Source organism: Cavia porcellus, unplaced genomic scaffold (genome assembly GCF_034190915.1).
Source record: "Cavia porcellus strain 051 isolate PalLab524CR breed Dunkin Hartley unplaced genomic scaffold, mCavPor4.1 scaffold_27, whole genome shotgun sequence".
NCBI classification, from domain to species: domain Eukaryota; kingdom Metazoa; phylum Chordata; class Mammalia; order Rodentia; family Caviidae; genus Cavia; species Cavia porcellus.
In genome coordinates, this window is record NW_026947510.1 from 12949698 (window position 1) to 12971722 (window position 22025).

Here is a 22025-nt window from a genome sequence, read left to right on the forward strand (position 1 = left end):
AGATTTCTTTCTATTCTTTAAATAAGTTATAATGCTTTTTTCTCTATTGTTTATCAAGTTCCTTTCTATTGTTTATATAAATTATTTGTAAATAATTTCTTTTTGGAAAATTCATGTTTCTAACAGCTTCTATTAGACTTAGTTCTAGTACCTGAAAAATGTATTTCTTTTTCATTGCATATTTAAAAGCTTAGTTTCTTTTTTCCTATTTTTCCCTGAAATAAATGATTGTTTTGATCTCATTTTAATATTTTCTTAACTGAATTGTTTTGCTGACTATTACTTAATATTTCAGCACTTGACTTGGGACACAATTCCCCATTTTTTTCTTTATTAAAGTTTTATTGTTTACTTATCTGACATTTTTATAATATAACTGATATTAATGCATTTGGCTATTTCCTTTGGATGAGAGGGAAAAATAGGTGTACTTATCAAAAAATAGTCTTACACGACAATTTTTTAAATTTTCCAAGCATCTCATGCCCAGTGAAAACTTGTCCTGTTTGTTTGATTGATAATGAGTATCGTGGTATAAAACAGTAGCCTATCCGCTATGTTACCATATACTCTGGTGGGTTGCTACATAGTGATACCCAAATGGCTTTCATGTAAATATTAGTATGGTGATTTTTTCCATAAAGAATTAATTTTTATAAATAAATTGAATTAAATTATTAAAATTCCTGTACGTTTATACCATTTTCTACTCCGAAGTATTTAATATATTTATACATACTGATGTATGCATGTATTCTTACAGTAGGAGAGACTGCTTTTAGAGTTTAAAACATTTTAAATTCACCTTTAAATTTGTGTTTTACAAGTACAAATTTGTACTACAAAGGTTTATTTAATTTTAAAAAAGAAAGCTTACGCATTCATGAAGCACAGCAAAATACATTTGTATCTTTTCACCCCACTTTAGAATGAATCTCTAGGAAAGGATGGTTCATACATGCAGTTTGAATAACTTCAGGAATACTGATCATATGCAGAGGACATAGCAAATATTAATGTGTAAGTGTTGTCAGCTGATCTTCTTTAGTCACTGTGGTTTCTGAAGGGGACCTATCTTCACTCAAAAGCTTTCATAACCAGATTGCTCTGTAATAAGTGTAGTTACTGAGCACCCAGTGGCTTTTGGAGAGAGTAATTGTGAAGTGTTGGTGGGGTTTGCTGCTCTTTTGCTTCTGTCATGGACTCTGAGGACTCCAGCAGCAGCAACATCAGGGAACTGGTTCAAAAACCAGAAGCTGAGCTCTAGTCCAACAAGTATGTCAAGGTCCCAGGCGACTCATCTGTATGTTAAACTTTGAGAACTATTGTGCCAATGAGGCTTCAGAAATGAGAAATCTGAGGGAAGAAACAGATGGCAAATAAAAAATAATTGACATAAAAACTAAAGAAAAACTACTCAGAGGCTTCTCAACATAGAAGCCAGAACTCTTATTACTTCATTATCCCATGGGAGAATCTTGACAATACAAAGAGCTGGATTTTAAACTCTCATTAACACAATCCTGTATAAAATAGGGCCAGCAAAAACTCAAACCGATCAGTTTTCTCATGTTTATGACAACATTATTCATAGTAGCCAAGATATGATAGCAGTTTAAGTCTCTGTCAGTGGAAGAATGGGTTAAAAATGGAAGCCGTATGTGTATTTTGTTTTGTAATAAAAAGAAAGGAAAATACTGTGTGCAGCAACAAAAATGATCAGAGGTAGTATGCTAAATGAGATAAGCCAGGCAGAGGAAGACAGATACTGCACGATCACATTAAACTGTGGGATCTGAAAGAATTCAACTTATTGAAACAGTAGAGAAATGGTTGCAGGTGCCTAAGTACTTGGTGCTGTCAAAGACAGTAAGATGAGTGAGTTCTGAGGAACTGATGTACAGAATAGTGACCACAATTAGTAATATTGTATACTTGAAATTTGCTAACATTGAATTACAAGTGTCCTCATCACACACAACTGGCAACAATGAAAGTTGACAGATATATTAGCTATTTTTGTTGTTATTGTCATTTTGAGATAGTGTCTTGCTCAGTAGTTCAGGATGGCCTTGAACTTGCAGTGATCTTCCTGTCTCTGCCTCTTGCGTGCCGAGATTACAAGCATGTGTCCCCAAGCCTCTCTGCAGTGCCTTTAATTTTTACCAAAATAACATCTCTAGTAGGCTTTTAAAATTTAAAAAAATATGTTGATTACTGATCCTAAAGTGAAAGTAACCACTATATTCATTAATAAGCTTAAAAATGAAGTGTAGTCATGACACTTGTATTTTCAGTAAATTTAAACAAAATGCTTATAATTTTATTAAAAGTTAATATATTCTCAAGAAATTTCCCATATGTGCATCCCACACATATTGTTTTTCCTGTATCACAGATATTTGCATTGGAAGATTCATAACTATTTTAATTTTGATGATCCAGAATTTTTTTCTGCTGCCACAGTGAAATTGTCTTTCTTGTGCTCATATAGTGCCATGGTTAAATATGCAAGAGAAAGCTTTGTCATAGCTGGAAACTATAGCTCTAACTGATGAACTCCAACATAAATTTTGTTGAAATTCTAAGCAGTGTCATATAACATATAGAGATAATGAAATGTATTTTATAATCATAGAAAGTTAAAAGCAAGATAGTTAACATGAAAATAACTATGAATTGTATAAATGTTGAAATATAGTTTTAGGATAAAAGTTCAAACTACTTCACTGTCTAGCTATTTCATCAGTAAAATGTTAATCCTTAAACTTTCTATAAAGCACTAAAGATACTCTGCCATGTGAAATCTGAAAATTAGCTTTCAAAATCTATTACCATGAAAATTTGTGAAGCCAGTATAGTCCAGTCACCTCTGTAAAACTCTTGGGGGAATTGCTCAGCTATTTGTACCAGTGACATTTATTCTAGCACACTTACAATGATTCTATGAAACTGATATTCTAGGACTTAACTGCTCTATAAAATATATGCCAAATTTCAGATCCCTAAATTGAGGTTTCCCATTGATAATACTCCCCTTGCGTAAATCAAAAGGTTTAAGTTGAAGTAATAAATATTAAAGTCAAGAAGATCAAATGCATAGTAGTAACTATTAAATACCTTATCTGTTTAATATGTTAAATACTTATAAGTTTTAGCAAAAACCTTTATGATTGTCTTGCTTTTTGTTTAATTGTTTTGTGAGATTGACTTACTTATGGCATGTACTTGAAACTCAGGGGTAATTATCTATTGTCATTATATGTGATAGCATTGTGATCTTATGGTGCTTGCCAAAACTGTGACCAAAGATATCTAGCCCCTTCTCTGCACTGTTACAGAAATGCCTCTGCATAAAGAGAGATGTTTGAAAATTAGGCTTTAGGTTAATTATATTAATTTATTCCCAATATTAGGATCTAAGAGAGGCTGATACTGTGTTTATTATTTTAGGAAAAAGAAATTTAAGAATCAAAACTAATTTCTTGGAAGCACAAATCAAGTTGTTAGAAGTTCTAGTTTATTTCCTGATGTTCAAAATCTGCTGAATTTCTCAATAATTTGGTATCAAAACTGGGAAAGATGTTTTCCCCAAACACTGACTCCCTAGAAGAAATTGTTTCATGATAAAAGTAGGAACTTAAATTCTTTCCAAGCTTTAAGTGATATAAAATAAGAAAATCAAAGTTCAGAATATCTAATTTACTTGCAATTATCAAGTGGAAAGTCATTTAATTTGGATAAGTTGTAAAAAAAAAGTAGAATCATAAAATGAATACTGAGTAGCTGACCTCAAATTCTTTAGGTATCCTGGATCAATTTATGTTCTTTTTTTAAAAATATTTTTAAACATCTACTATCTCAGCAGGATTATAGTTGGCAGGTGAATCTGTAACTCACCAAAAGCACTAGAATTTTATGTGATATTGTTAATACAGTGCAGATGGTCATTTAGAATAAATGCACCAAGCTGGTTGATAGAAGTGTGTAGAAGCCACATCTCACACAGAATGTGGAAAATTTATGAGGTTGAAGGAGCAGAAGCTATTCTAATCATCAGAAAAATTTCTACGAACCAGGTAATATTGCTGCCATCCTAAATTTGCTGGCTTATATAAAGTCAGTGTTCCATTGCATACTCTGACTTCATTTTCTCATATTTGTTTTCTTTTCTACATCTGAACAGCAAATCATGTCACCTGTGACTTTGAGTCTGATTTCTGCAGCTGGGAACCATTTTTTACAGAAGATTCACACTGGGAGTTAGTGAAAGGACTGAGCAATGGACAGCATCATTTTCCCAGAGCTGATCACACAGCTAACACAAATCGTGGTAGGATATTTTTCTCCTAAAAGTCAAGTGTGCTTTCTTTCCTGTTTTAAAATAATGATACTATCTTCATTTTCATGTATAGATTGTGATTTGCCTTGCCTTAAACTATCCTGACCAATTTAAAAATTAGTTGTTAATTGAGTTTCCAGAAAGAAGTATTGTTTTAGTAGCCAACAGTATTGCTGTTGTAATTTGAAAAGATTAGATTGTAGATGTAAATAAAAATATGTTTTCTGATAATTTGAAGTAGTATAGTAAGATTGACTTCTTTGCAAATAGTTCAATTTTTGTAAAACAAATAGAAAAATAATCTAATCTTTTTGGAAATACAGAACAGAAATATAGTCCCATCTATAAAATTCAAGTACTTAAATACAATTTAATCACACTTTTGACTTCTTTATAATAAATGATCATAGTTTTCCTTCATTCTGAACTATTATTATAATTTGTACATAGAGAGGAGACATAATCATAACATATAGATGAACCATAACTATAACTTAGAGAGGAAGCACATAGTATTCAAAAGTAGAGTTGATAGAAGTCTAAAAAACAACAAAAAGGCTTTGTTTTCTCTTTCAATTTGTATACACTTAGATGACATCAGATACTATTGCGTGTATACATCCGCATCATATTAACTGTGTGGTCACACAACAGTAATATTGATTTTCTTTTAAATTTATTGCGCATCATATTATTTATTTCTCTTTTGAGACTTCCAAAATTTGCAAAAAATAAATGTTGGTCACAGTTTTGATTACAGTCATTGGAAATTGGGGCTGGTGGAGGAGGAAAAGGAAAGGAGATGTTGACCGTCCATCTGTTGGCTACAACTGCAAACCCAATTATTTTTTTTTAAAGTGAATTAAATCCTTGCTTCTTTTCCAGTAAGGCTTACTTTAGCTTTTATGTTTTGTGGCAGAGCATCTTAGGTTTAAAGTTTAAAACAGGAAGGAGAATACTAATAATTGGAACTGTATGTTAACAGTAAATTTTCTTTAAGAGCTTATGATTTTTTCATTTTTTTTCAAAACCAGTATAGATTATGTAGAATAGACTAGAAAAACCTGAGTATGTAGAAGTGGAAGCCATGTCCCGCTGTCTTTGAAGTGGCTGGAGTCTGGCAGCTGTAGCAGATGAGCAAAAAATTACAATAGAATATGGTAAATGTGTTATAGAGGATGGAGGTGATTAATATGCACTTGAGATGGCAAATTGAAGATGACTTTTCAGCTAAGCACTGAAAAGAAATGGAAAGTACCCAAGAATGCAGATGTAGGAAATTATAGGGAGATGACAAAAGCAAGGAGGGGTGGCAGGGAGCATGGTCTAATTAGAGGGAATATCCTGAAAGGAGATGAGAGCAGTGGAGGTGGTTCCGGGTGAGAGACCTGCACAGTTGAATGTGGAGTATGGGATACATGAAACAGTGTTGAGGTATTTGAAATTTGCCTGGAAGATAATGGAGACGCAGGGACACAAAAGAATGCGACCAATCATGTTCATTCTAAAACAGTATTTTAACTGAGATGATGGGAAAGGAAACGTTAAAGACTGAATTGGAAAGATGTAGATGTCCTGATATAATACTAGTGAGAGATAATGAAGGCCTAAACTGAGGCAGCTATTCACAGAAGGAAGCCGCGCATATCCTACATTGTGATACACCGTACCTGGTCCTGAGGATGGTGCACTTCCCGAAGTTAGGGGAGAGTGTTGATGCTGCTTAAACTGCAATAGTTTTGTTAGCTGGAAGACAGGGGAAAGTGAAAGGACTTGCATGTAGGATGTTATAAGGAGTAAATAAAATTGCATTTTTTATATAATATGAACTCATGTATAATTGTTTTCTGTTCCTATAGGAATGCTAAGCATACCTGCAAGTATGACAATTTAGAAAACACATTTATAATTCACTTTCAAACTTTTGCTGTCTTAGGATTTGTTCCACAAAAAGGATTCTAGGGTGGCTTCTGTGTTAAATATTAAAAAGCCTAGTCTTTTGCTTTTACACAAATAATGTTCAAAGATAAAAATGTAATAGTATAAAACCAAGGACAGCTTTCACATTCAAAGATAGAAGGACAGAGGCTGGGGATTTAGCTCAGCGGCATAAACGCCTGCCTTGCAAGTGTGTGGTCCTGAGTTCGATCCCTGGTACCGATAAAAAAGAAAGAGACAAAAAAAAAAAAAAAAAGATAGAAGGACAAATTGCAATCTTTCTTGTTTTGGAAAAGACCAATTAAAAATTGTACATAAATACAAATATATGTGAGTCTTAGAGTCTGCACCTTTTTACTCATGATTATCATTTTAAAATCTTAAGATAATCAGTTTCAAATCACAGATGATTTCAAATCACAGATGAGGAAGAGAAAAATCAGAATCAAGAAGAGAAAGGAGGGAGTGAAATGGACGTTTCTAGGAGAATGCGTTAGAGTCTGATAGATTCCAAGTCTAAGGTAATAAAGTGCTCATCTATTTTGTACTTAGAGCGTCAACATTGTTAAGCTTTAAAAACTAACATCCAGTATTTTTTTCTTTATATGGATACCTGTATATGATTTTACATGAAAGTTGGTATTATATGATGTGTGTGTGTGTATTAAAATGAAGTCTTGATTTTTTTTTGCTCTGGTTTCTACTTTCTCATACCTAGTTATGTACTAGGAGTGTACCAACATACCTGGCTTATTTTTCTATCTTGTGACTAAAGGTTTTTCATGGCAATTTCTCCAAGTGATCAGGTACAGGCTTTTTTTCTTTTTTAGGTCAAAACACAATTTAGATGTAACAAAATCCATGTTTTAGGGTACAGTTGACCAATTTGTTGTTATCATTGTTGTTGTTGTTTTGCATCAAAGTCTCACTATACAGTTCAGGCTGATCTTAAACTCTGTGTAACCCAGGCTAGTCTTGAACTTACAGCAGTCCTCATGCCTCAGTACTGGAATTACAAGGCATGTTCCACTACACCTGGCAGTTCACCATATTTTGACAAGTATACACAACTGTATAATCTTTGTAGGGCTCAGGTTATAAAACTTTAGGGAGTGCCAGTCTCTCTAACTTCTTTGTGTTATTTTGTGGTCAAAACATCTCCTACCTCTAGATACTGATAGTTGATTGGCTTTCGATTCCTGATGTTCCAAATGGCATGTAAGTGAATTATATATTGGGTAGAATTGAGTTGGTTTCATTTAATTAGCATAATAGATTTGAGATTCATCTATGCTTTTGATTGATCACAGCAGTAGTTTCTTTTCTGCTTGACTTCATTTATTTTTGTTATGATTATGAACTTATTAATTGTACAGATTAATGAGTTTCTCTGTGTATAACAGCGGTCTCCTTTTTGTTTTATTGTTGAGTAATATTCCTTTATATAGCCAAACCATGGTTCATTTACCTACTCACCAGCTGAAGGATAAATGTAGGTTAACATTAATAAAAACATGATAAAACTTGCAGATTTATTAGTTTTTATGTCACTGAGACAATATTTGATATCCACAAGTTAGAGGATAGATAAATTCATATGACTCATGGTTTTGGGGGAGTCAGTCCATGAGTGGCTGGCTTGAAGGCAGAAGCATCATGGTAGAAAGCAAAGCTGCTTAGTTCATGGTGCTGAGAGGCAGATTGGGACAACAGTGCCAGAAAAGAGGGGGCTAGGAAGTATATGTAGTTCACTAAGTTATGTTCCTTACCCATATAGACATACCCAGAAGTGTGCTTTATTAATACCCTAGGGGGCTCCCAAGACAATCAGTTTGACACAACTAGGCTTAATCACCACACCATACATATTTTTGTCCAGACCCCATTTTCATTTAGATTGAGTGATCTGTACAATGCCTATGTATAAATGACTCACTTTAGTTCATGAAGAAATCCTACCATCACTGGCCATTTGTGACTTTTAGGAAATGTTCCAGCTTTCTCTTTCAGGAGTTCCCCCTCACTCCCAGCCATACAGATAGTCTTTTCATACCCATGCTCATAGTGATTGAAAGCATCTTTCTGCAGATCATGGTGGGTTGTTCTCTTTGCAGTTATAAAAGGATACAGCATCATAACCTGAAAAGGATAGCTGTACTTTGTCTTATGAATTCCAACTACCAGGGTCACCCATTACACCAATGCTATCTTTTCAACTCAGGATGGCCCTAACACTCCTCTTGGGTTCCTCTTGTTATGTAGTAGCCTGGAAACTATCTGAACAGTAAACTGAGAAATGATATGGCTTAATACATTAGTTTCCATTTTTTATGAGATCTCTAGCCTATGAACCTATGTTTAAAAACCATTGTTCAATGTCTATTTCTCTGAATTTGTTTGCTTATATAGTCTGGCATAGACTTTGTTTTAAGTAGAATTAGCCTAAATCTTGTTTTTGTCCCTCTAATTTATTTAATCTGATTTTACCTGAATGTATCTATCATTCTGCTTTTCAGTGATATTAATTTTATGATAAAGCTTATGAATTCATTCCTTACCGATTTCAAAATATGCAAAAATTTTGATTTTATGGAATAGATAACAAAAAATGAAGTTTCTATGTTTTTAAAGCAAGATATATATTTATACTTTTAATAAATATTGATAGATTATTTCCCCCATACTTTAATTTCTAGCAACAAAATAGAAGTACTTCTTCCCAGTTTCTCACCAGCAAGAGGCATTATCATTCTCCTAAAAAATTTCCAGTTTGTGGCTATGAAATCACTTCTCACATATAACTTCTATTTATATTTCATAGAAAATATTTCTTTAGATGTTTGTAATCTCTCAATTTATTGAAACTGTTTTACGGTTTTCATTGTAAAGATCTTAAAAATATTTTGCTAGCACTTTTCTAAGTTTTAATAGCTATTGCAAATGTGACTATTGACAACATTTTGGGAGTTATTGTTGGTACATAGCAAACTTAGTTGTTTTTTGAAAATGTTAACATCATATTCAATGGTCTTGATAATTTTATTTATTATATTTAAAATAATTTAAAATTGTTTTCTAAGTGTACTATAATTTTTCCTTCTTTCTAGGCCACAAATCACACAAACACATGTGCGCGTGTGCGTGCACATACACAAAAATAGCTGTATTTTCTATTTTCTGTCACACATAGGATAAGGCCTCTGCAAAATTATTGAATAGAACTCGCAATAGTTGCTAGACTTGTCAGTAACAGCTAAAAGTGGTCAGTAATTCAATTATAAATGCCATGCTTGCTGAAAAATTGTTGCCTCTATCAGAAACAACATTCCTTTCTATTCGTGTCATTACATTAAAAACTAAAATATGTTAAAATGAAATGAAATGCTAAAATTTCTCAAACTTCTACCCATTGTGATGATCATATTACCAGATTACCAATATTTATAATGTAAATTGATTTTTAAAAAATTATGCTATTTCTTGCCATTTCTGAACCAACTTTCATTGGTTTGGTTTGGTTTATTGTACATGGTAGTGCTTGTCTATGATTTTTGCAGCTATAGTTGCTAAAAAGATTAATCCCTATGGCCCTTCAAATATTTTTGGTGTAACTTTCAAAGCATTGCATTAGAATGAGTGAATGCTTCACCAAAGGCCTGCTTTCATCTTTAATATTTGTTGTGTGTAAATGTGTGAAGGAATCTGTAATATCATACATTTCAATTTTGAGATCTTTTCTCTGTAGTCAACACTATGTCCATCAAGAAAAAATCACTGTTTGAATGTACTTTTCAATCAGAACAGTTGACTTTCCAGTTGCCCATCAGTTTGTGATTATGAAAGGGCAGAATCAGATCTTGACATGTTTGGCATTGCCTTTCTCGTAAGCTTTCAGTATTCAATGAAGCAGCTCCCTGACAGTAGCTCGGAATGTATGGTCTTTTGAGCTGCTAAGGAGATATTATCCCCCTGTATATTTGCCATGAGCACATCCGCTGTAGTTAAAATCTAAAAGTGGTTATTTTGTTAATTTTCAGATTAGATCTTTAATTAAACTTTCATCCCCTCTAGCACACACAACATTGTCAAATATGGAAGCCCCAGGAGAAACCAAATTCATTGCATAGGCTTGTCACTTTTAGTACTTTTTGAAGAAACTTGTAAACAAAACTCTCATATGGGCATACTGAATATCTATTGTAAGCTTAGAAGCCTCATTTAGTTTAATTTCTAATGCTGTGTTTTAAGTTAATTAAAATAATTAGATGATTTGGATCAAGAGCTTGCTGTTGATCAATTGAATGTTACTTTAAATATTTAATGTTATTCCTATAAAAAAAGCTTTCAGTTATCTACGGATCTAAGTGGTGAGTAAAAATGTAATTTTCTTTATCTGGTTGACAGTTGGATATGTGCAAGGATAAGATTCTAACTCAAAGTAATGCTAAATATACAACCTATGTCCAGATAATATTACATTTATTTTTGCAGGCTCATTTATTTATTTTGGGGCGTATCAGTTACCTGGAGTGGCCAAGCTTGAAAGTCCTGTCCTTAAAAAATTGCTCACTGCTTCTTCACCGTGTCAGGTAATTAATTCTTGTTGAATTTCATTGGTCATTCTGGATTGTAAACCTTGGACGTGGATTATGCTGCTAGTAAATGGCTGCCATGGTTTACTGCCATTTTCATAGTGAACTAAGACGTTTGTATGAGCTCTTTAAGCACGAAATATCATGTCCTTCCAAAAGACCATCTGCAACACATAACTTGCTGCTTGCTTTGTTGAGGGTCTATTGTAGAAGCTTCATTTATTTTATATTCTTTTCATATGAGTTTTTCAAGCAATGACATGGGTTTTCCAAAAGTATTTGCTATTTTGCCAAATAATGTTAATTGAATAAAACCAGTTAAATAAGCTAATATTAAGAGAGGCAAGAATGAGAAAATAAACATATATATGTATATTTATATATGTGTCACATAGTGTTTTAGGGTAATTACTGTAACTTACATTTTATTTTTCATTTAGCTCTTTGATGTCAGATAAACACATACCAACTAGGAAAACATTCACTTCAACTGCACATTAGAGAAGAAAGCTAAATATGGAGCCAACATGGATTCAGATCTCAGTTTTTTTTATATTTTAATTATGATACACACAAATTGTATATTTCTCTGAGACTCAGTGTCTACCCTGGGAACATAGCCATTAGTGTACTACCTTCACATGGTTGTAAAGATTAAAAAGTACTTAAACAAAGCATCTGGCAAAAAATTTGACACATAGTAGGTATTCACAAGACAAACTTCCTTTACTTCCCATAAAACTAACACCTAAATGAACTGTTTTTGTTCATCTCTCCTTCTTTTAAGAGTTTCAGCATACCTCTAATTCTTAGGATCTCAGCTGATTTATTTTTGTCTTATCAGAAAATAATGAAAAGATCAATACTGCATCACATGCAATTCATTGCCTATAAATACAGGGTTACAGCAAGTTTGTTCAGGCATTCCTGATGATAAATTACTTATCATTCAGGAGTACAAATCTAATTATACTTTCAGCTTAGTATAAGTCTGAATGAGAGAGTCCCAAGCTCTTAATACGTTGTCCTCCTTTTCTCTTTCTCTATTTCCCTCTAGTTCTTTGTGTGAATGAAGATTAAAACAATTGTCTATCTGTATTTCTATCTTAACTGAATGCCCTTTACCTGTTTCCACCTTTCCTTTATTTTAATTAAGTGCTGTGTGATAGAGAGAAAGATAGATATAGATTTTTTAAAAAGAACTCCAGGAGCACTTATTTGAACTTTGAAAAGTGCTTTACAAGCTAACTTGGCTTTAATTCAAGGTCATATTTTGAATTGTATGCAAAAATGACATGGAATACAAAGAATAAAATGCATTAATTTGGTCTGTTTTATAGATATTTATATATTTATATAATCTGTAAAACAATAAAAGTTTATTAGAAATTTCTAGAACTCATTGTGTACTTCTTTTATAGGATGATCTACTTTCATCATCATTCTGTGCTTGCCTGTTGCCATTAACTTGTGGTTATTGGGATTAAATTTTAATTGATCATTATTTCTATATAAAGACACTGATTTTTTAATTAAATGTACAGTTATCTAAGGGTAACTTTTATGGACCATTTAGACGTTTGATAATTTACCTGCAAACCAGGTCTCCAAAGGATTTGGATACTCACTTACTGGCTTTTCTTCCTTTATGAAAATTCAAAATGCTTTGAGAAGCTATTATAGATTGCCCGCTGAATCGAGTATTTGTTTTTCCTTTTCTCTGTATTACTTGAGGTTTGGTAATCTGTGAGTTAGAGGGAATATTTAGGTTGCTTTATAACACTTTCCAGTTTGGTAAGTAGTAGCAGACTGTTAGAGGAAGTTGTTTTCAGTTATTTTCAGTCTGAGTCTCAGACTTTTTCTCACAGTATAATATGGTCTTCACATAAATTTGTAGTAGCATGTAGTACTTTCTGTCCGTAAAGTTATAGAATAAGCACTTATACAAAATGGTTATATGTTTGAGTGCTTGAAGAATCCTGAAGATCATTCCATTTAGAATATAGTGGTGGAAATTGCTTTCATGGAACACATGTCCTTTATTATGAAACCATAAAAAAGCAGTGAGATAACTAAAGTTGGAAATTTTGATATGATTAAAGCTTTCATTTTATGAAAGTATATTATTTCCCACCATGCAATCATACCAGGATAATACATCTAAGATTATGTTTTGAAAATACCTTAAAGATACATGATGTTTCTTCTGGATCACCTTTCCTTATAGTACAGTTTTTGGATCATGTTGCATGAATTACTTTGTATTTAAAGTGTAGCCAACACATGGCATCAACATGCACAGATGTCCTTTAGGGAATCATTGTTCAAGATGGGGACTTTAAAATCTTCAAAAATAACTTTATCCACTGGTGGAAAATTGGCATTTTTCCTTGAAGTGGGAGATAGGATAAATAAAACACATGGGAAGCAGAAGCTATTCTTTTTTACAGAGGTTGAGATGCAATTACTGTTTACTGTTAACTAGGAAATATAAAGTGGCTTAATAATGTATTAATACTTCTCAGTCTTTACATTTTAGTCACTGCACCAAATCCGTAGCGTTTTAACTTTAGCATTTTGTAGTCAAATAAGGAAAATTTATAACATGAAAGAGCTTAGCTTTCATTACTAGTTTGTAAGGTTGTTTCTCATTTATTTATAATCATTCAAATTGTCTTCCAGATATTTTACAATTTTTCAATTTAAAATAATTCATACATTTCAAAATATGTGAATGAGGGAATTGGGACAAAAATGAAGTATGAAGTGGAGTGATTCTCAGGATAGTTTATTAGGACCAGGCTACATACTGAATCGTTTTCTAGTAGCCAATGAAGGGAGAAAGATTTATGGTTAAAACTCAAGAAAGTAAAAATAAAAGTTTTTCTAAGACTTCTGAGTTTTCAGAATGACACCAGTGTAACCATTCTTTGTCTGGTCATCATGCATATGTTCCTTATGTTCCTTACCTATTCTGCTAATCACAATCTCAATTCCTGTGAATGTTGACTACTCTGGTGAAATGTAGATGGTAATTAATACTAACATCCATTTGATGTAAAATTCTAGAAGAGTGGATGTGATACATTGATATTTACAAAACTTCGTGAACTGTTTTAAAAGGCCATGTCTTCCCATTTGCCCAAAGTAAGGTGATGAATTTACAAACTGTGTGTTTGATTATAGCTGTGAAAACATGTCCTATTTCCTGGTTCTGTTGTGGAAACCTATTCTTGAACCAAAAGGAAGATGCCTTGCACCAAGGAGTTGGAAGGGAAACTATTATGTTGCTGTGCTGCTGGGAAGACCAGTTCTAAGTCACCAACCCCAGATCAGCTCTGGGCTTTGGTCATAAAGGTTTTGCAAGCAGGAAGTACAGAAGCCAGTAGCGAATCAGTAATAGACTATGTCATATGTTATTAGGGAGATTGGGAAGATTGTGTTAGAGAGATTATGTATCAGAAGGTGGGGAGACTCTTAGGAGGGAGTTGGGGTGAGGAGGTGGATGAAATCATACGTATCCCTGTCCTTGACTAGGCTAGTCAGTCCTTGGAACCAGTTAGTAAAATAGGGTATAGATTTAGATAGGAAAACAGAAGCACTGTAGCTGGACTTAGTCCAGTGACCTGGGCAGACTGTCTACAGAAAGCTGATGGGTGCAGTCAGTCAAGGCTGGGTTTGATGGTCTGATTTTGCGATGGGCCAGATGAACACATCTTGTCCTAGTGTGGTGTTAAGCTGCCAGCTAGTTTTTAAATTTTTGTATTCTCTGTCCTAGTTCTACTTTTGAAACCAGGAAAAGGTGTCAGATTGTCTGATGGATTCTAGAGGAATTGATGGCCTGGGAATGAAGAGTTGAGTGAGTGCTTTTGTACATAATCGGATCATGTGGAATTTAATTATTTCAAGGAGTAAAACATTGTTTATGGACAATGCAAAAGTTCTACTTAAGCTTGTCAAAGGAAGGAATACTCAGGATAAAAAATAATTGTGACTAGAAGCCATAAAAAATACTATAGTAGTATTGATGAGGGGTGTGTGTGTGTGTGTGTGTGTGTGTGTGTGTGTGTGTGTGTGACAGAAGTAGAGAGATGGAGAGATTTTAGGATATGCAGATGTTTTAAGTTTGTTTGCTTTGCAGTCCTTAATTTTAAAACATTTTTGTATTCTTGTTATTTTTCATCTTATTCTAGATCTTGAAAAGATATATCAGATATAGCAAAAATTAGTCCAATGTGAAGCACAAAGTCTAGACTTTTTTTTTTTTTTTTTGGTACTAGGATCGAACTCACAATCTTGCGCTTGCCAGTCAGGTGCTTATGCCACTGAGCTAAATCCCTGACCTGCAATTTAGGTTTTATTGGCCAGCTTCTCATCACTATAACAACATACCAGACATAATCAAATTACAGAGAAGAAAAGTTTTTATTTTGTGTTGGGGACTTCAGCCTATAGTAGGATGGTCCTGTGCTTAGAGCCTCTCATAAGACAGCATACCATGGTAGGACCATGTAGTGAAACAAAGCCATTCACCTCGGTAAGGAAGTGAAAAAGAAAGGAAAAAGATCCTAAAATTTCCTTCAAGGGCTCTCAGTGACTGAGAGGCTTCTTCTAGGTTCCTCCATAAAGCTCCTGTCACACCCTAATTGTGCCATATTGGGAAAAAAGCCTTTAACACATGCCCAGTTATGCAAGATTCAGCCTACAGCACAGTGACAGCTGAAGGTCTGCTGCCCACTGATTGAGAAAGACATGCCGGTCTGACTGAGGTTGGGAAGCAAGAGGAACAAAGGCTACAGCAGAGCTGAGGAAAGAAGCAGATTATTCACAAAGGAGAGTTTTGGTTAGTGGCAAATCAAGATTGAATGAAAAGGGTAACAAATAAAGAAGTCACTTTAAACTTCTAAATGACAACCTGAGATGAACTCAGATTGTATATTAGAGCCTTATTACTCTGTGTAAACGCAGAACTGTTCCTCCTAAGAACATCAGCAGAGGGCGCTGAGGTTGTGTCCCCTCTCCAATTTGCTCACTCAAAGGTACCCATAGGCCTGGATCATCTGAGATGGTCTACGCTGTTGGAGTAAGATGAATGATTTGATATGTTTGTCTTTAAATACAAATATATGATCAGAATGGAAGTAGAGTACAATAATGTTACCTTCAGATTTTCTCTCCAGTTTATAGTTAAGGACCTACTTTGTTGAAAGCTTTTTAAGTCCACGAATATCCCTTAAATAGTCAGAATCTGTATTTACATTTTATTTAAATACACTTTAGTAAGTCAGGAAAACGATTTCTTTAAAATGATAAGTAGTGAGTTTTAAAATTGAGCTATTATGCTGTGCAGTTGTTTAATAAAAGTTCTGTTATGATGGAAAGTTTCCTTTATTATGTTCAGTGTAGTAACCACAGTGTACGTATAATTTTTGAGGATTTAGGATGAGGAGAATGTTACTAACAAACTGAATTTTTAATTTTGTTTTCATTGGTTTACATTTACATAACCGTATTATTTGCATAATGTTTTCATTTTACTTATTATAATTGTTTTTTTTTTTCTGTTCTTTCTCCTCTCCTTCCAAAGGACATCTAATGTTTTGTGCATTCTCTGATATTAAGTTCATATCTCTCCCACATTTTCTTTCACTTATTAGGATTAAACCCATGGCCTTTTCACTAGACTATATTGCTTTTCTCTCTCTTTTTTTTAATTTTTAAGACCTTTACTTTAGCACTAATACCAATAGTCCATTCATTCATTATTTTCTAACATTTTAACTGAATTCTTAGTAAATACAAATTGTACTAGTAGGTCCTGCAAGGAATTTAAAGTTATCTTACACTTTTGAAATTATGACTTATACCAGACTGAAAGGCACAGAGTTTGAATGTCTGGTGACCATTTATATGGAATCGCAGTTATTATAATGTTTATTCAATGATTTTATCTTATCTACATTAAATTTAAAAAGACTAGGGAACCTCTTTTGGTCTACAATACACTGAAGAATTTAAGTTTCTGCAGTGCAAATTTTATTCTCTTAAAAGAGAAAATTAAATGGAAGTTCTAAATCCTTATCCTATTGGATATGGATCCCTTTGGCATTTTTACTTAGTACACTACTAGAATAACTTCACACTGCTAGGATTCTTGAGTGACAGTTTGACAGCTCGAAATCTTGAGAGGACATGCACATCTCTTGTACAGCTAGGTTTAAAGCCCTGTTTTATACATTTACAACTGAGAACATGATGAAACTTACAGCAGAACCTAAAATTTAGTCACAGATGGGGAACATGAATTCTTTCTGTGGAATTTAATGAAAAACTTCCATTTGACTCAACTTTTCTAATTTACCTGTTAAATGTTGAATTTAGGTGAATATTACAATGAAATCAAGAAATAAATGGTTAATTATAAGGAATTTTTATTAGGTGGTGGTAATTAAGTAGAAGTTGAAAAAACTGTCAAATCAGAACACAAAATCTTTGTTTTAAACTAAAAAGATACTATTTAAAAAACATCTGAAATATTTGTGTCAACTTTCATTTCTGAAACTAGAGTCCCAACAGTGGAGCAAATGGGGCACTTTCTGTCCATGTGACAGGCTGGAAGCACAATGGCAAAGAAAAACAAAACAAAACAAAACACATACAATATAATGAAACTTAAGAATAGTCACTTTAGATCCAATAGTAAAGATTCCTTTTCCAAGGAATTTTATCTTTGAATGTTTGATTTTACTTTAATACATACAACCTCTGTCCTCTCTATGACAATGAAAAGAAGAAAAATATTGATTGAATTATATGTAAACTTGGTTTTGTGAAGCTTTGTCAATAGACTTTATAAATTATCCAGTATTTGAGGAAATTGACTTTTGTTTTATATTTTAACATATACTTAGTAAATACTCAATATATATTAGAAAAATGCTCAGTATATACCACATTCATGTTAGAGTTATTACTGCCAGCATATAAGATAGCCCTATGTTCTTCATTATGTGGTTTAGCCATCAGAGCTTCAGATTATGTCATCATTGATGATGAATAGGAGCTGAAATAATTAAGGCTTTCTAGATTTACAAAGACTCATTTTTTATTTGACTTAAATTAATGTGGAACACAGTATATATTGTGCTTCCAAGCTCTTTGATAATGTTACAATAGAAAATGAATTAATGAAAACTGCTCCATGCAATTTTGCTTTACCTGAGAAAACAAACTTTCAAGGAAACGAGTTCTTGATTTGGTTTTTGAAGTGAAGAATATAGAGTTAATGCCTGACTTTGTAACTTTGAATTATAATGTATAGCCCCCAGATTTATAAGATGCAAGTGAGAAGAATCCTCGGGAATTTCCTTTGAAGCAGAGTGCTGCTGCTCATGTCCTTGTGGAAAATACCTGTCTGGAAACTTGTCTTGATAGTATGTTATGGTCCCATTTATATAGCCATCTCTCCAGTATTTGATCAAAACAAGTTTTTGAACTGCCTAAAGCCTTTCCTAAGGGAGATATTCAAAATCTTTTCAACAGGTACAGTTTTGGTATCATTTGTATGGGCACTCAGTCCTTTCAGTGTTCACAAAAACACTAAATGGAAACTTGCAAAAGCAAGGCGAAATCATTGGATTCTCTGAATCTCAGTGGAGCCAAGCAAAAATCAGTCTCTATATGAAAGCTGAAGAATCCGCTTTGCCTTTTCAGGTAAGCACTTAAGAAATTGATGTAAGCGCAATACAGATGTTTAATGCTAATCTTTTCAGACTGCAAAGTAAGACATATACTGTACCATGAAATTGATATTAATAAAGCAAATATATTATGATCATAGATGAATAGAGGTTATTTTTCTCTCACATGCTCAGAACTCGTGTGAAGGATAGCAAAAGTGGGAAAAACACTAAATAGGATGGCAGGGAGAATAACAGTTTAAAGTATTTTTTTTTCCCTAAATGGAGATGTTAGATCATGTGAAGCAGTGAAAAAAACTTGACGTGGGCCATACTTAGATTTTAATCTTGTTGTTTTACTTTTTACTGCTCTTTAACTTTGACAGTTGTTTTTATTAACTTATGATATGATTATCTTAGTTAATACTATAATGCAAGAAGATGATCATAGCAAGCACGTATCACTTAGTTTATTTAGTAAAGAGTTTGATTATACATGTATCATTCCCTACTTCCCTGAGGGTATCATGTAATAAAGATTACCAATGCTATATGACCTTGTCGAGTTTGAATTATACAAGTATCAAAACCTATCTGGCCCAAATACTTTAGATTAGGAATCATGGGCTTGTATTAACAATCTTATACATATTAGTTCTTAGTTCATATTTTATATGCATATATGTACACAGATGTATACACATGGCATATTAAATGCATAAATATGACATGTTATTTCAAATTAGTACATACAGAGAGAAGCAAATATCAACGTATTCATATTCCAGAATTATCAACATTTTATTTACTTATAATGTTGATGTTTATTTGCTAATAAAGATGAGGTTTTGTCTTCCTTGTTTCTGTTCCCATTCCATTCCTAGTTCTCTGCAAGACAGGCAAATGTTAATATTATATTGGTTTTAATCTTATTTCTCTAAGTTTTGAAAAGCATAAAAGTATGCATAATTTTTTATTAACAACAAATCTGATACTGTACTCACAAATATTACATTTAAAGATTAAATATTCCAGTATCTATGCAGGGTAGACTTTTTTTAGAAACAGACTAAATTTTTGTTCTTTCAGGTTTAGTGGATTGTGTTGTTTAAGGGTGACCTTAGACACTGCTGGGAGGATAAATATGTAGTACCATCTTCAAATATTAAAGGGTGTAAATCTGCCTTACAGGTAGTAGGTGCTGAATAAAAGCTGCTTGTTGTTTTATGGACACCACCATCATTTTCAAAAACTTCTATATTTCAATTTCTTTCTGTTCATCTCATCATATTCCTTTTTTTCTATTATATTCAAGTTAATTATTTTGTTCTTTTTGAATTACAAGTATCTAAATTGCTCCTTGAGTGTTTTTCTGGAAAGGCTTCTCCATTTTGTAGCTGTGAAAATTAATCACTTCACTGGGAGAACATTTATGCGTAGTTTATGAAAGCAAGAAATTATTTCAGTCTTTCAGAGAGTAAGTGAATAAAGCAAAGTCATCAATATCATGACACATAGTTTTAGAAACTAAACACATGTATACTTAACTTTAAATTTCAAATTTTATTACAAATCAGGTAAAAGAAATTTTTTACTTCTACTTTATGAATGGCTGAAACATCTTTTCTAAACAACTTTTTTCTTTCTTATTGTTAATTAACACTGTTCCTAAAGCTTAGAAGATTGGCATGCTAAAACAGAAAATAAGAATAATTAAGATGACATTGAATTAGATTATAATTATTTACAGTTACACATTTTAAGAGAGAATAACTATTTTTTCTTCTTAACCTATTTATTTCAAAGATTGCAATTTTTTAATTTTTTGAATGAAATTCATATAAATTACCTAGAAGAATTCAAAGAACAAGAATTGGAAAAGAAAAAATTTTATTATGTTCCATTGTTATGGGTGTTCCAAAAGTGGAGCCCTTGGCATTAAAGGGCTAAATAAGAATGATTTTAATTTTTAGTAGAATTGTGATCTTTCATTATATGACCTTGAATTTCATTCTATAGAAATTATCAATAAGAAGTACAGATGACCTACTACTTTTTATTATTAGTAGTAGTACTAGTAGTATTTTGAGTCGGGCTCACTATGTAGTGCAGGCTGGTCTTGAACTCATGGTGTTCCTCCTGCCTCAGCCTATCGAGTGCTGGGATTACAAGCATGCAGCACTGTGTTCACGTGACTCACTATCATTTTTATTTGATTTGTGAAGTTATGTTGAAAATTACATTTTAGTGTGAATAACCGGGCCTGGTGTGTCACTTTAGGCAAAATGCAGTAGTCCCATTAACCCCAGAGTAGCTCATGGTTTCACTTCACCTCCTTCCAGAGACCACCCATCCCATTTTTAAGAGTGTGAGTGTCTCTAGATAGCACAGTAAGTGCCTCCAGAATACTCTTTTCTCTTCACAATTTTTTTTCTGGGTTGCACAGATCTTAAAATATGGTGGACCACACTTGCCTATATCCTTAGACTGAAAATTTAAGTGCTTATATATTAATTGTCATCAATGCAGGATATTGTAATAATGAATTATATGAAAAATAGTTACGCTTGTCCAAAGTGAATTATGATTAGTTTTACTTAGTGCTATTAAATATAATTTATTTCTAAATTCAATCCTGTGTATATTTTATATAAGCTCTTCTTTCAAACATGTGTTACTAGGTATTTTCTGACGCTCATGTAAAGGACACATTTCTTAGTTGGTTAAAGTTTTGTAGTCTCTAGTTAGAATTATACTGATCACTGATATTTTACATGGCATTAAAACATCAAAAATCGCAATAAAACAAAAGACCGTCCTGACACCCCTCACCTTCCATCATAGTCTATATCTTATTTCATTGTCTACATCTTGATCATTTATAGATACGGGTTTGATTTTACTTCCTTTTTATCTTCAGTGTATTGAATATGTATGTGCCATACATATCCAGAAATCTAAACTACTGTGCATTTCGGGTTAAATAGTGCCATACTGCAAATTGCTTTTCCCTCTAACTTAATTTTTTATGCAGAAACATGTGTTAAAGTTCTTTCTATATTAGCACAGAGGCAGACATTATTTTTAATTGGTTTATTAACATATAATCTCTGTTACCATTTATTTATCGATTTACATTTGTTTCTACTCATTTGGTATCAGCCTTAAAGTGAACACGCTACCCAGGTGATCATGTGTGTGCTTGTGAGTATCTGGGTAAATGCTGAGAAATGAGTTTAATTCGTGTAGCCTGTACTATGTCTATTTTTAGTAGCCATCACTCCGTTGTTCTCTGTTGGGCTATGCCAACTTATCAATGATCCTTTCAAGTTGTTATCTAATTATTGGTTGTTCTCTTAAAATCAATAGTCCTAAAACCCCTGAAATTTTCTAAGCATTCCGTGTACCTTTGCATCTCTTTGCTTTTGCTTTGTTTCTTCAGTTTCTTGAGTAGAACAGCATTTATAACCAAGC

At 33.0% G+C, this 22025-nt stretch overlaps 1 protein-coding gene across 1 annotated transcript in view; it reads left to right on the plus strand.

The window, feature by feature from the left end:
- The window catches only part of Malrd1 (MAM and LDL receptor class A domain containing 1), a 647937-nt gene that overhangs the window by 82550 nt on the left and 543362 nt on the right, over positions 1 to 22025 (plus strand). The window contains exons 11-13 of the mRNA XM_063237894.1: positions 4187 to 4333; positions 10772 to 10869; positions 18415 to 18585. Of these exons, the coding sequence (XP_063093964.1) occupies positions 4187 to 4333; positions 10772 to 10869; positions 18415 to 18585 (416 nt within the window). The remainder of the gene's footprint in view (positions 1 to 4186; positions 4334 to 10771; positions 10870 to 18414; positions 18586 to 22025) is intronic.